General features: G+C 38.4%; 1 protein-coding gene across 1 annotated transcript; it reads left to right on the top strand.

The window, feature by feature from the left end:
• Positions 1 to 4,676: 4,676 nt before the first annotated feature.
• On the top strand, positions 4,677 to 8,938 carry LOC107140812 (thyroid receptor-interacting protein 11-like). The gene is given in 1 exon segment (XM_048800560.1): positions 4,677 to 8,938. A coding segment is annotated over 1 exon segment (3,081 nt). The 5' UTR covers positions 4,677 to 5,857.
• Positions 8,939 to 16,605: the final 7,667 nt, after the last annotated feature.

Below are 16,605 nucleotides of genomic sequence, written 5' to 3'. Positions count from 1 at the left end.
TAGTGATCCCAGAATGCCCGGCCCCATTGATGGGCAGAGATCTGCTCACCAAGCTCCGGGCCAGAATAACTTTTAACCCTGAAGGCCCCCAAATGGAATTTCTAAATCCTTCAGTAAAAACTCCTATAGTCATGGCTTTAACTATGTCAGTAGAAGATGAACATCAACTCTTCACACCCCCCAAGACTGATCAAACAGGCAAGCTACCCCAGAAATGGATAACAGATTACCCAGATGCCTGGGCAGAAACTGCTGGGTTAGGCCTAGCCATAAAACAACCTCCAATAACAGTGGAGTTAAAAACCTCAGCCTCCCCAATTAATATTAAACAATATCCTCTGAGCAAAGAAGCTAAAGATGGGATAAGGCCCCATATTCAGAAATATCTGGCCTTAGGGGTCCTAAGGCCCTGTCAATCGGCCTGGAACACTCCCCTGCTACCAGTAAAAAAGCCAGGAACCGGGGACTATCGCCCCGTTCAAGACCTAAGAGAGATCAACAACAGAGTGCAGGACATTCACCCCACAGTACCTAATCCATACAATCTGCTTAGCACCCTGAACCCTGAGCAAAAATGGTATACTGTTCTGGACTTAAAAGATGCTTTCTTTTGCTTGCCTCTGCATAAAGATAGTCAGTTGCTGTTTGCTTTCGAATGGGTAAACCCAGAAACCGGAACGTCTGATCAACTAACTTGGACCAGACTCCCACAGGGGTTCAAAAACTCCCCCACTCTCTTTGATGAAGCCCTCCACAGAGATCTCAACAACTTCAGAACTACGCACCCCGAAGTCACCCTGCTTCAATATGTGGATGACCTGCTACTGGCAGCCGATACCAAGGAAAACTGTGAGTCTGGGACCCAAGCACTATTATCCGAGCTTGCTCAACTCGGGTATAGAGCTTCTGCCAAAAAGGCCCAAATTTGCCAGCAAGAAGTAATCTTCCTGGACTATTCCCTTAGGGGCGGTAAACGATGGCTCACTGAGCCCAGAAAACAAACCGTTGTGCAGATACCACCCCCATCTAACAAGAGGGCAAATGAAGAAGCTAAATTGGCAGCCCTAAACGGAGTAACCATGTTAACACTTTCCACACCGGGGGAACATAAGGACACTGACACTGAACTCCTCGACTTTACTGAGCCCAGCCTGCAATTTCAGAAAGCCCTACACTACGTTAAAAATGTACATCAACTCACTCACCTTGGTTCAAAGAAACTGCAGGCATTCCTGAAGGATCAAGAACAAAGTTTTCCACTACCCGGCTCACAGCGAAAGGAAATAGCTGAACGGGTAAAAAAAGCCTGTCGGGTCTGTCAATTGGTTAATGCTTACCCTTCCAAGCTTCCTGCAGGAAGGCGCCTTCGAGGAACCAGACCAGGACAATTTTGGGAAGTGGACTTTACTGAAATTAAGCCAGCAAGGTATGGACTTAAATATCTCCTAATCTTTGTAGATACATTTTCAGGATGGATTGAAGCCTTCCCCACAAAAAAAGAAACGGCGCAAATGGTGGTCAAGAAGATCCTGGAAGATATTTTTCCAAGATACGGCCTGCCTAAGGTAATAGGGTCTGATAATGGACCGGCGTTCATGGCCAAGGTAAGTCAGGGGTTAACCAGGACCCTGGGGATTAATTGGAAGTTACATTGTGCTTATAGACCCCAGAGCTCAGGACAGGTAGAAAAAATGAATAGAACCATTAAAGAGACCTTAACAAAATTAAGCTTAGAGACCGGCATAAAAGATTGGACTATGTTCCTGCCTTATGCACTGTTTCATACAAGAAATACTCCCTCTGTTTCTTTGTGTAACCTCACCCCCTATGAAATTCTCTATGGTGCCCCTCCTCCAGTAAGGGACCTAACCCCAACTCTAAGACCTAACGATCCCTTCCACACCCCCTTGCTTGACAGACTTAAAGCTCTTGAAAAAACCCAGCGATACCTGTGGAAACAGCTGGCCACTGCCTACCAACCTGGGGACGAAAGGACTCCACACCGATATCAAGTGGGAAACTTCATCTACATAAGACGACATCAGGTGTCATCCCTGGAACCCCGCTGGAAAGGACCATACCAGGTGCTACTTATAACACCTACAGCGGTAAAGGTAGACGGAATCACTTCCTGGATCCATGCCTCTCATCTCAAGCCTGCGCCCTGTCCAGACTCTGGCTGGAAACTAAAAAAAACTGGTAACCCTTTCAAATTGCGTATTCACCATGTGGATAGGGCTATGGACTCTCCCCTTGACCACCAGTAGTCCTAACCCTCATCAGCCCGTTCAGCAGCGATGGCTAATCACAAATCCTACTGGACAAGAAGTATGATCTATCTCACATACAGCCCCCTTAGGGACCTGATGGCCATCTCTCCACCCAGACATTTGTCAGCTGGCTATAGGTCTTTCCTATTGGGATATCCCTGATGAAGAGGATCCCACTAAAATTCCATTAAATCCCTTCCGTACCATAGATAATAGAAACAAACATTATGGATGTAGGGACACGCGAGCCAGATGCAGGTTGGCTAACCTAGATTACTATGTTTGCCCGGCGGACTATCAAAGCCACAAACAGTCACGGCTGTGTGGGGGAAAAACCGACTTCTTCTGTAAGTCATAAGGATGTGAACATACAGGGGCTACCTGATGGAACCCAAACCTCCGCCGGTTCTCAGACCATTGCCCCCTTGCTGAGGTAACAGGTACTGAGGTACCCCTCCACCCACTCACTCCTCTCTTCTCCTGTCAGTGCCCACACCGGGTCCCACCAGGTCCTCTTACCAGCTAACCCAAAGCTCAAACCAGCTGAGGAGAGCCCTCAGACCCCTATCCAAGATGTAATGAAAATGGCCTTTAAAGTTGCTTTGTCATCACTGAAAACAGGTTACTAAGAATTTAAAGTCCCTCACAGGCTTTTTGGGATACTCACTCCAGTCTTCCCCTCTGCTCTACCTGTTCTACTACTCAAGTTTTTGTTGCTAGGAAAATCCCCAACCCCTTTCCCATTATTCTTTTACATCTCTCCTTCCTCATTCTCAGATCCACGGAGCTGCTCTCAGCCCCGCCTTCCCCATCTTCCCCCTCTGTACCAGGCCCACAGAAAAGTCTTAACTGACCTTCTCCAGAAGTCTTCACCATGGCTGACTTTAGGACTTTCAGCAAAAGAGTCCCTATAAAAGAGTTCAGTATAGATAAACTTCCTCTTTTCATGTTGCCCTGTTCTACTTGGCCACTGGCTGGAAAAATCAGCACTTCTAAGCTAGACACCCCCTTACTAGTTTTTCACAAAATATGTGAACAAGGCCTCTGGCCTTGAGCTGGGGCTTCACAGAGATGGTTACATTTCTAAGATAAAGAAGTTACCAACTGGGCTCCATGTAACAGCTGGCAGAAAAAAAATTTTAAAAAAAGGGGGAAGAAAAAGCTTTCCCCCTCCCAGGTGTCCTTAAAAAGTTAACTTGCCCAGAACAGAGGGAAAAAAACAGAAACAAAAACTGCTTTTTATAAACTTCTGCAGACTGTGAACTTCTGAGCCCCTTCCCTTACATGTTGGGTACAAAATTCTGAAACTACCTAAACTTGGGGTTCAGGGGATTAATTGATTACAACAGAAGCAATGCCCTCTGAATCCGGTTGCAACCAAATAGGACTGTTTCCCTGTCTTCGGTGCTATCTTAGGTGCCTTGCCTTGTCCGTCCCTACAACAGTATAATTCTATATACTTAAACATTATTTATGTTTTCATAAAATGGTCAACAGATGTAATTAATTATGTAATGGTGCAGATGTTTCTCAGAGTGCTCTATCATGATGCAGGTTCATTTGAAGATCAAATAGGGGGGCATACAACCCGGTTTCGCTGGGAACCTGTATCCCTCACTTTAGCCATCCTATTAGGAATAGGAGTTGCTGCAGGGGTGGGTACAGGAACCACTGCTCTGGTCCATGGGACACAACAAATAACCCAATTAGAAGCAGCAATAGACCAAAACTTAAAGATATTAGAAACCTCCATCACAGCTTTGCAGGAATCTTTAACCTCTCTCTCTGAAGTTGTTTTACAGAACAGGCGAAGGTTGGACCTCCTCTTCATGAGAGAAGAGGGCCTTTGTGCTGCATTGAGGGAAAAATGTTGTTTTTATGCCGACCATACTAAAGTTATAAAAAAATCTATAAGTAAATTAAAAAAACACCTTGAAGAGCGTCAACGAGAGAGAGACCCAAAAAGGGTGGTTTAAATCTTGGTTCACACAGTCCCCCTGGTTAACTACGCTTTTATCAGCCCTGGCCGGTCCATTAATAATCCTCATATTATTGCTAACTGTAGGACCCTGTTTGCTCAACTGTGTAACTTCTTTTCTCCAAGCTCAAATTGGACAAGTTAAACTTTTGGTAATCAGACAACAATATACCCCACTAGCAGACATAGAATGTGACACCCCCCAGTGATCACTTTTATGATTAAAAGTATCCAGAAGAAGAAGTGGGGAATGAAAGGTTAATAATCTTGAGAACTGTTTGCTAATCTTGTTCCCATAATGTGCTGTCCCCAACTGCCAAACTGCAGAATGTATTAAACCGCCCACTCGCCCTGACCCATCAATGAACTTCCCTCCCTGCCCTCTCCAAGGAAAGTATATAAGCTCTGCTTAAACTGTTCTCGGGGCTCTTTGCTCTATTCAAGTGAGCTCTGAGCCCCAGCATGCTGGACCCCCAATAAACCCTTTGCTGTTGCATGAGACAGGCTCTTGGTGGTCTCTTCCTCCAACGCTCGCCTGACGTTTACAAGGTGAGGTAGGAAGGATAGCAGAATGAATCAGATAGTGTTACCATGTATGAATATATGATTGCATGACTGGTATAATTCTACACAATGTACAACCAGAAGAATGAAAAGTCATACTCCATTTATGTGTGATGTTCAGAATATATTCTACCGTCACGTATAACTACTTAGAACAAATAAAAAAAAATTTAAAAATTCTTTATGTAAGAATCACAGCAAATAATCAGTTCCTAAAATAAACTAAATGATTTACTAATCTAAGTAATCTAAAATAATCTCTAAAACACATTTGTGATCTACTTCACAATGTTACTGTGGCTCACTGTAAAGTCTCAATAAATACAAATTCTTAGTATTAAGCTTTTTTTGTTTTTTTGTTGTTGTTGTTGTTTGTTGTTGTGCTGGTAGTGGTTTGTGGTACTAATGATTGAACCCAAGAATGCTCTACTACTGAGCTACATTCCCATTTCCATTTTACTTTTTTTCTGGAACATATATGAAGTACATATATGAAGACATGAATTGGTGTTCAAAAACTTTGTATAAAATCAGAGATGTGGAAAATTGTGCTCTATATGTGTAATAAGAATTGTAATGCATTCCACTGTAATATATTTAAAAAAAATAAAAATTCCACTGGAAACCATCACCAACAGATTAGATTGCATACAAAACAGAACTTGAATCCTTGAGGACAGACCTTCAACTTCAGGCCTCCAAGACAGGGCAAAGGCTCTCAGATGGGGGTGTTCTTATGGCCAGCATGGAGGTGGCAGGACCAGCCCACAGATCTGGTCACCCAACCAGAGGGCTGAAAGTCCAGGGAGGGAGCAGAGGCCCCGCAGGGGTTACTGCGCCCTGGCAACAAGTTCCTGGTCAAAGCCCAGGCCGGCCTCTACATTTGAGGCAGAGTGCCAAGGGTGTCAGGAACCTTGCACTGCCCAGAATTCTGAATGCTTTGGTCATAATTGACCCCCACAGTGCTCCAGGACATTCAGCTGGAAGGTGGATGGCCATAGAGTGGTTTTCAGGGAGGAGCTGATGGCTCTCTGAAGCTCTAGCAATGTCATCCTGGTTTAGAGGCCTAGGCTCTGGCTTGGGCCACTCCTTGGGTCAGGTGGGAGGCAGCTTGGCTTCCCCCACTGGCCAAGTCTCCAACTGCACCATAGATATGCTTGTGGAGGTCTCCAAAGCTGTGGAAGCCCGTTCACTTCATTGTCGGAGAAAGAAAATTGAAGCCAGGAAATCAAGGTTGAGATCTGAGAATAAAAGACTTAAAAAATATTGTACTGATCTGGAAAAAAAGCATGAAGCATCAGAGCTTCAAATAAACCTTCAATCTACAAGTTACCGAAACCAACTGCAACAGAAACAGGTAGAAATCAGCCATCTTCAGGCAAGCCAAATGGCACTACAGGAGCAGATGTTGGGCCTGCAGTCAGCTGCTCAATCAGTACCTTCAGGAGCGGGTGGTGTACCAGCCACCAGCACACCTTGTTCATCCGGTAATGGACTCAGTGAAATCTGCAAACTACAACATACTATTAAGGTCCTGGAACAAAACCGAAGTCAGGACATGGATCATCACCAACATGAAATGTCTGTTTTGCAGAATGCACATCAACAGAAACTGGCAGAGTTAAATCACCAGCATCAACAGGAGTCAAATGACTATGAAGGATGGATTGCAGAACTGGAAAAGCTGTTACACCAAGGTGACTCAGGAGTTACAGTCACTGATGAGTCTCAAGTCTGGGAGATGCAAAACACTATTCAGGTTCTACAAACTGAAAAACTAGAGTCCACAAGAAGAATCAAAGAACTTGAGGATACAATAAAAGACATAAATAAAAAATTATCTTCTGCAGAAAATGATAGAGATGTCCTGAAGAGAGATAAAGAACAGCTCAGTGTGGAAAAGCAACAAATGATTGAAGAATGTGAAAAGTTGAAATTGGAATGTACTAAATTGCAACCTTCTGTGATGGAGCAGAGTGATCCTGTGGCAGGAACAATTTCTCCACAGAGTTCATCAGTGGGAGAAGTGTTGAGAATACAACAAGCCCTGTCTGATTCTGAAAATGAAAAAATGAGTCTGAGTAGTTTAAAACAAGATACCAGTCTTGCTGAAGACAATCTGAAACTTCAAATGCATGTCCAAGTTTTAGAAAAAGAGAAATCATTATTGAGTCAAGAAAAGGAAGAACTTCAGATATCACTTTGCAAATTGAGCTGGGAATATGAAGTCATTAAAAGTTCAGCTTCAACAGACATGAATTTGAATGTACAAATACATGACTTAACACTTAACTTGGATGCTAAGGAGCAAGAACTGAATGAAAGTATTAACAAAAAGGAAATGCTGATAGCTGAGTTAGAAAAACTGGACAATGAGAACCAGGAAGCTACAAAGCACATGAATTTGATAATAGATGAGCTATCAAAACAGCAAAATGAAGGAGATGGTCTAATCACGAAATTGAAACAAGATCTAGATGACAAAAAAGAGAGAGTTCATCAATTTGAGGAGGATAAAATGGACATAACTAAAGAGTTGCATGTAGAGAAAGAAAAGTTAACTGAGAGTGCACTGAGCCTCCGTGATTTGCATTTAACCAAGCAGAAGCTTGAAGATAAAGTTGAAGATTTAGTAAATCAGCTAAGTCAGTCACAAAAAAGTAGTTTAAATATCCAGCAGGAAAACCTGGAACTTAAGGAATACATTAGCCAAAAGGAAGAGGAACTATGTAAAGTTCAGAACGAGTTAAGACATGCTGTTAATGAAGACTCTCATTTTAAGGATGACTTGCTTAAAGAAGGGGAAGTCGAAATTACAAACTTGAAGCAAAATCTTGCAGAAGTAGAACAGCTCAATGAAAATTTAAAGAAAGTTGCTTTTGATCTGAAAACGGAAAATGACAAGTTGATTTCAGCATGTGAAGATGTAAGGCATCAATTGGAAGAATCTATTGCTGGTAACAACCAAATTTCTCTAGAAAAAGACACTATTATGGAGACTCTGAAAACAGAGAAAGAACAGATAGAAGTAGAACTGTGTCAGGCCAAAAAGAAACTGTTGGAAGAAGCAAACAATTACAGGCAGACTATTCAGGAACTCTCAAATGTATGTAATTGTAATACCTCTGCCTTACAGCTGGAACAGGAGCGTGTAGTGCAACTCAGTCAAGAGAAAGACTTTGAAATAGCAGGACTCAAAAAGAATATTGAGCAAATGGCTACTGATCAAAAAGAAACTAAGGAAATGTTGGCATCTCGTTTAGAAGAACAGAAGCAATTGATGCAACTTATAAATGAGAAAGAAATTTTTATTGGCCAACTCAAACAAGAAAGTTCAGCACTGCAAAAGGATTTAGATAAGTGTTCTCAGGTCTTAAAACAAAATGAAACTTTAAGGCAGACCATAGAGGGTAAAGACAGAAGTCTTAGCTCCATGAAAGAAGAAAACAGTCATCTGCAAGAAGAATTGGAAAGACTTAGGGAACAGCAGAATTGAGTTGGAGCTGTGGCTGAGCCTCAAACCCTCGATAGTATCACAGAACTAGAATCTGAGGTATCTCAACTGAATATCATCAAGAATCATCTGGAAGAGGAAGTTACACATCATCAAAAGGTCATTGAAGATCAAAACCAGAGTCAAATGCAACTACTTCAGTCTCTACAGGAGCAGAAGGAGGAAATGGATAAATTTAAATACCAGTATGAGCAGATGAAGGCTGCACATATCCAACTGTTTTTTAAAAAAGACAAGGAAATTAAGAATTTGCAGAAAACCATCGAACAAATAAAAGCCCAGGGGCATGAAGAGAGACAAGTCATTCAAACAGAGAATGCCAATATTTTTCAAGAAACAAAAGTAAAAAGCCTTAATATAGAAAATGGGAGTGAAAACCATGACATGTGTAAAGCCAAAATGGAAAAATTTGTGAAAAGAATCAAAGAACGAGTACTTGAGATTAAACTTCTGAATGAAAGGAATATATCTTTAACCAAATAGATTGTTCAGCTGTCTAAAGATGAGGTTGAGAAACTTACTCAAATTATCCAGCAGAAAGACATGGAGAGACGAGCTCTTCCTGCTAGAATGTCTCCAGTTTCATACACCTAGGATGTCCTTGACCTCTAGCAGTAACTCTAGACTTCACTATGGAAAGAGAACATTTTAAATGAGAAGATCCAAAAGTGTCCCCAGCATACCTTTGAGACCAGATGAGAAAACTATGCTTAATAGTTCTTTTTCAGGACTTTTTGTTCAGTTTCTGGAAACAGAATCTCGTTGTCACTAGGGGGAAAAATTGTGATGTATGCACTTGAGGGGAGAAATAAAGAATGTTTATGTACTTCTGCCCCTTTCAATGCTTTATTCACTCAAATTACTAATTTCACTCTATAGGTTCTTAATCAAGAAAGCAACAATCCTTAATGCTAAGCACTGCAATAGACATAATTAATTCACAGCAAACAATTCTAGATTAATTCTAAGCACTGCAAAACACACTTAATCATGATAGGCTAATGACAGACATTTCCTCTGCATGCTAAATTCAAAAGTCCTAAGCCTTAGGCTTTAAGTCCATCAGATGCATACTAACTCAGACTGCGATGATCAGGTCCAGAATCAAGGCAGGCTTTTCCTGGCATGCAGTGGACGGCTGGTTGAGGAGAGGGTCCTAGGGAGAAGTTGTGGCTCTCACCAAGGTCCAGACGAGGCGGTAGAGTTTGAGAGCAGTGAGGATCACACAGAGGCTCAGAAAATTATGACAAGTGATGGGATGTCAAGTCCTTAGCAGGCTTTCCAGCTTGAGTGCATCTTTGTTTGGGCTGGCTGAATTCCTGTTCATTTGCTCTATTATTTATACTAAATTTGGGGGCTTTTGACCCCCCTTTCAATCCTTATCAGCTACCACCAGATTACTCAGTGACATCATTTACCCTGGGGTCAGAAACAACTTTTCTGGTGGTCTCCACCCTGATCGAGATTCTCCCCTTTCCCTCTTATCAGGAGAGGACAGCCTGCCAGGGACTTCTCTCTGTTTAACAGATTGAGGGGAAGCAATTTGTTTGAGGACATACTGGAGGACTCTGTGGGTGTGCCTAGTGAAACTGCAGGTTTCAAACTGGAGTTTTTAAAACGGAGTTGCTTAGGCTCAGGCCTAAGGCCTTCCTAACATTCATCCAGCTATTCTACCACCAAAACTTTCTGTTCATGCCATGAAACTTTTAGACTCGCTAGGAAGGAGAAAGCAAGGGACAAAAGTACCAGGAAGTTTTAAAGATGCAGCAGAATTCAGAGCTGGTAGAAGAACCATTCTTGGCTCCCCATTTGGAAGCTGTGACTCTTATTAATGCAGCTGGATTTGGACCTGATGGACCTGGGCATCTTCATTTGACCTGTACACTATTGCCAATGCCCCTTGACAACAGCCCCAGAGTTGTACTAAAGGACCTTTTAAAGCAATACGTGATTCTTAAGCCAGAGATGATTTAGCACTTTAAAGAAGCCATAAACACAAGGTACTTCTCACAATTTGGCATTTTGGAAAAAAAGTCCCGTATTTATAGAAAAAAGATAAAGAAAAAAGGCTGATATATAGAGCTACTGGGTATTTTGTCTTCCTTTTTTCTTTCTTTTTTTTTGGATGTAGCGCTTAAAAATTTTTTTTTTGTTTTGTTTGATGTAGCACTTTCTGTTTATAAAAATTTGTTCTGATGTTATTAGGTAACCATAAGCAGTAATCAGTTCTTAAATACTTTGTGAATCAGAACAGTATCAGTGAACTATACAGCTCAACCTCTCTTTTAATGATATTATTTGTTAAATTTAATTGTATTAAAATAAAAATGATACATTTAAATAACAGAAAAAAAGAAAAATCCAAACTATGATGTAGCAAGAAGTTGTGAATTCTTTATCAAAGAAAACATTGTACAACTACTAAAAGAAAATTATAGTTGCAGGGCCCAAACATGAAATTTAGTGGATAAATTCTAAGATTCTTTTAATCAAAATACTATGAACCTATCCATTTTACTATTTTCAATTGTATAAAAAGTCACTTCATGTTAAATTCAATTTTCTAGGTGTTAAATATGTCCATAAGGAAAATGATTTCTACACGTTAAGTTTGAGTCATTACATCAATCATTTCCAATAAAAAAGTTAATTTGTAAGAATGTATCATTAAAATCTGGACTATTTATCTACACGCTTCTCTTTTTTATTTTTGTAAATTAAGAAAACATGAATCAAGAGTTTCCAACTTGAGTTGGGCAAAGTCGGAGAGGAGAGAAAGCAGATTATGTGAAAATTGTTTCTCTGACACCTGTAGTTTCTAGAACCATTAAGAACATTTTTATTAAAATTAATTTAATAAAATTTAATATAAAATAAATTATGTTATAATTAAATATAAATTAATTTTCTTACATTTAATTTAGGTTTATTTTATTAATTTTGTTAGTTTTATTATATTTAATTTAAATTTATTATTTAACTAGTATTGTTTATTAATTTAATAAAATTTATATTTAATTATAAGTTATATTTTAAAATTTACTAAATTTTATTTAAATTAATTTAATAAAATGTAAACAAATTAAATAAAATTTAAGATAAATCAGATTATTTAACATGAATTACATAATTTAATATAAATTTTTATACAATTAAAAAAATAAAAATGATACATTTTAATTAATTTTCATTAATTTTAATGAAAGTGTTCTTAGTGGTTTTGGAAGCTGCAGGTGTCAGCTTTTCTTTTTTATTTCTTTTTTTTTAATTTTCTCTCAGTGTCAACATTTTTTATTTCTTTGATAGGAACATGTGGTCTATCTTTAAACCTCCAGCAATTTACAAAAAAGAAAAAAAAGTACTAGTTTTGACTTTTTTACATAGTGCGGAAAATGTACCTGAAGGAAATGCTCATCATCTTTAGAAGAATTTGTGTAAAAAGGAAGAGAAGAAGGTTTTTTTCTGGGGCATTGCCAGTCCCCTACAACTCTGCGGATATGGTTCTCTGTGATTTCATCATGCATATAGGTTGATGTGACCATCACCACCACAGCCAGGAGACACACTTGCATCTTAAGGATCACTGAAATCACTTCCATGACACCAGCACCAGCTGTTTAGAACTTAAGAATATTTCTTTAATTTTTTTCCGCCCATTATAAAAAGTCCTGACTTGATGCTTAGTTGTATGAAGATGTTCTTATTTACAGTTGGAAGTTGTACATCGAATAACTTATTTATATTGCCATTCTTATGTACATTTAAAGAAAGTTGCCCTAGGAGTTCATTTGACAAATGTTAAACTGCCTCCTGAGCCTTGTGCAATGTAGCATCAGAGATGATCCTCTACTTAGAGCAGAGCTACATTCGGAGAATTCCTCTGTAACTTGAAAACATGTTAAATTGAAAATGCATGTACCACACCTAATGTTCTGCAGTGTGCAGATGGGGCTGATAGAGAGTTGCCACTCACTGGTGCTGCCCTGTCAAGGGGGTGTTGTACTGCGTATTGCTAGCCCAGGAACAAGTGAAAATTCAAAATCTAACGTATGAGTTCTACTGAATGTCTTTTACTTTTGTACTACCATAAAATTTAAAAATCTTTTTTAAATAAAAGCATTATTAGCTATTGTGATAATTAAATTCAAGCACTTATATATTCTCTGGCTGACTGAGAGAATTATCAACAAATTGGAATTTCCAAAGTAGAATTATAAACAAATTGGAATTTCCAAAATCACATGGTGAAAGTTAATGTGTATTGGCTAAATATTTCTAATCCCATCCTTCAGTTTTCTTCAGTGAAAGTTTTATCCTATTCATCAAATATTATCTTTATAATAAAGTTATTATTTTAATATCATTTTTGTGATGCATTTCTGTACAGGCAAAAATAATAATTTATTCTTAATGGGTCAAAGAAAAAAAAAAGACAGGGTAAAGGAACTTGAATACTCAGCATGTAATAAAGGGGGAAAATAAAACACCATATTCAGAATGCACAAGAACTCTGGGACAGGATTAAAAGAGCATACCTGAGTGTCATTGGGATAGAAAAGAATGTGGAAATACAGGCTGACGGCATTAAGAACATTTTCAATGAGACAGTAAAAGAAAAATGTCCTTATATCAGAAATGAGGGAGCATCCACATAGAGGGGGCATATAGGGTACCAAATAGACAAGGTCAAAATAGAACCTAAGACACATGATAATCAGAATACTTAACATAGAAAAGAAGGAAAGAGCACTAAAAGCTGCAAGAGAAAACCATCAGGTCTCATTTAGGAGCAAGCCACTAAGGATCACTTTTGACTCCTGAACTCAGATCCTAAAGAAGAGCAAGGCCCAGAATGAGATATTCAAAGAAAGCTCTTAAAGAAAAATTTTGTCAGTCAAGATTTCTAAATCCAGCAAAGCTCTTTCAAAATCGATGCAGAAAGCATAACTTTACATGAGAGGGATAAGCTTCAAGAATTTATGATCACCAAAGAAGCACTACAAAGAATGCTCAAAGATAAACTACACAAAGATGTACCCAAAAATAACCACCAAAGCTCCTAAATAGATGGTGACCATGAGAAGAGCAACCAACTAAATGAAAATTAAGACAGAATTAAATGTAGTAAACAAACCAAAATATCAGAAAACTACAAACACATATCCATAATAACCCTGAATGTATCTGGTCTCAACTCCCCAGTTAAAAGACACAGATTAATGGGTTGGATCAAAAAACAAGATCCAACCATGTGGTTTACAACAACCTCTATCACCAGCAGACAGGTCATCCAAATATAAAATTAATAAGGATTTTTCTGACTTTAATACTGTAAATCAAATGTACCTTACAGAGTATTTCATCAGGAAAAAAACTGAATTTACAACTAGAAATAAATATAAAAAGAAAAGAGAGCTACATAAGCACATGGAGATTTAACACCATTATTTTAAATAAAATATGATCATAGAATAAATAAATGAGAAAAGAAATCCATAAATTTTTAGGAAACAAATAAGAGATAGAAGACATCAAAATCTCTTGGACAGTAGGAAAGCAGTTCTAAGAGAAAAAAATGAGTACGTACATTAAAAAATAGATCCTAAATAAACTTATGTTCCACTTTAAGGCTTTAGAAAAGGAAGAGCAAATTAACTCCAAATGATTAGAAGACAGGAAATAATTAATATCAGAGTCCAAATTAATTAATAGAGAATAAAAATATATACAGGATCAATGCAATAAAGAGATCAATGCAATAAAGCTCAATAAGATTGATAAACCCTTAGCAAAATTAACCAAAAGAAAGAAAGACCCACATAAACAAAATTAGAGATGAAAAGGGATATATCATCACAGACACTTCTAAAACACACACAATCATTAGAAACTATTTTGAAATTTTATACTCCAATAAACTGGAAAATCCAGACGATGCCAACAAATTTCTGGACAAATATGACCTGCCCAAGTTGAACCAGGAAGACATAGAAAACCTAAACAGACAAATATCAAGTAGTGAAATTGTAACACCAAAAACCTTCCAACAAAGAAAAGCCCAGGACCAGATGTATTCTCAGCCAGACCTTTAAAGAAGAACTAATACCGGTCGTTCTCAAATTATTTCATGAAATTAAAAGGGAGGGAACATTCCCAAATACATTCTGTGAAGCCAGTATAATCCTGATACCAAAACCAGACAAAGACACATCAAGGAAAGAAAACTAACAGACCAATATCACTGATGAACACAGACACAAAAATCCTAGATATCAGCAAGACATTAGAAAACATCAAGAAGATAATAGACCATGATCAAATGTATTATCCCAGGCATGCAAGGTTGATTTGGCATATGCAAATCAATAAATGTAATTTGCCACTCAAGCAAAATTAAGAACAAAAATCACATAATCATCCCAATAGATGTAAAATAGTCCTTTGATAAATTTCAACACACCTTCATGTTAAAAACATGAATGGAGAAACTAGGGGAAAAAAAGAACTTACCTCAACATTATAAAGGCTGTAGATGACAAACCCAAAGCCTGTATCATACTGAATGGAGAAAAACTGAAAGCATTTTCTATAAAAGCAGGAACAAGACAAGGATGTTCACCCTCACAACTTGTATTCAATATAGTTCTTAAAATCCTAACCAGAACAATCAGGCAAGAGAAGGAAATTAAAGATTTACAAATAGGAAATGAAGAAGTCAAACTTTCTGTTTGCTGATGACATGAGTCTATACTTAGAAGGCCCCAAACACTGCACCAGAAGACTAGAGCTGATAAATTAATTCAACGAAGTAGCATGACACAAGAGCAGCATTCATAAATCCATAGATTTTCTGTATTTCCACAGTGACTCTTCTGAGAATGAAATCAAGAAAACCATCCCAATCACAATATCTTAAAAAGATTCCCGGGAATTAATCCAACCAAGGAGGTGAAAGGAACCAGAAACATGTGAGAAAGACCATGAGATGGTTTTTATATAATTTATGTCCCCAAAAGGTTTATAGTTGGAGGTTTGGTCCCCAGTAGTAGTGTCTAGCTGGTGGGACTTCAAGAGGTGGGTGCTAGTGGAAAGTGCTTAGGTCCTCAGGGATTGCATAGTTCTCCTAGGACCTCAAGTAGTCCCCAGTGGCTCTTTGGATTCCCATCTTGCAATATGATCTGTCATTCCTGCACATGCTCCCACCATGATGCCATCTGCCATGAGGTAAAGTAGAAAGAGGGGCCCTTGCCCTTGCCAGAGCTCGTGCTACCCTATTTGGAATTTCAGCCTCCAAACCTATGGGCTAACTAAATTCTTTTCTTGATAAATAAACAGTCTCAGTTATGCTGTTATAGTAACAGAAAAGAGTCTCTAACAGAACACTAGGCTAAAGGTCTCATATTGTAAGCTAGATTCAGTTATATTGAAATAAAAGTAAATAATTTGAATTTTCCAACCTTAGGCTTTATGATAGGGCTGAAATGTCATATCTACCAATTCAATAGGTTTGAGGCCACCTCGTGTTTTAGTTCTTGATTAATATTAAGCTCTCCATTATCTGAAATTATTTTAAAGAGTATAAAGAGAAAAGAAAAATGATTTCTCTCAAATAATTGAACTGCCATAATATTGAAAATAATTGTGTTTATTACTAATGATATTTTTAAAAACTACATTATCTGAAGTAGATTAGACTTATATATATTTTTGAACCTGACTGCAACCATCTTGAATTGTAGCCACCATGGGTGCCTCTGAGAAACCTCTGGCCTGTTTGCCTTATAGTTACCCAGACTATGACAGATTAACAAAATCGTTAGAGAGGTACGTGGAGCTTTACGACCAGACCCTAGTACTGTCAGCTCCAGGAATATGCCTGACATCTTTGATGTTAGCTTGTGATAAGTCCAGGTATACTTCTACTTGGGTGAAAGCCACTCTTTTTAAGCCCACATTGATATGGATCCACTAGTCTTGTTGTCACTCTTGGCCATGGTTGTGTCAGTAAGTCCCCAGTAACTTGTACTCTGTGCAATCTGGGATCAATTTGCCTCTTTTTGTGGTCTCTTGACAACTCTCAACTAGTGCAGTCACTTCTTAGACACTGGATTTTCCTGAAACTGTAACTCAAGGTGTTATTTATCATGTATAAATATTTTTAATCTCATGATAAACTTAAAAAGTTTAGACAATTTTTCTTTTATAAGCTATAGTTAAAATTATGAAGTTTAAATATAAGCACTCTTAACCTACAAGTTATATTAAAATATATTTATATG

Source organism: Marmota marmota, unplaced genomic scaffold (assembly GCF_001458135.2).
Source record: "Marmota marmota marmota unplaced genomic scaffold, marMar, whole genome shotgun sequence".
NCBI lineage: Eukaryota > Metazoa > Chordata > Mammalia > Rodentia > Sciuridae > Marmota > Marmota marmota.
Note: the sequence above shows the minus strand (reverse complement) of the source record. Positions and strands in the feature narration are given on the sequence as shown.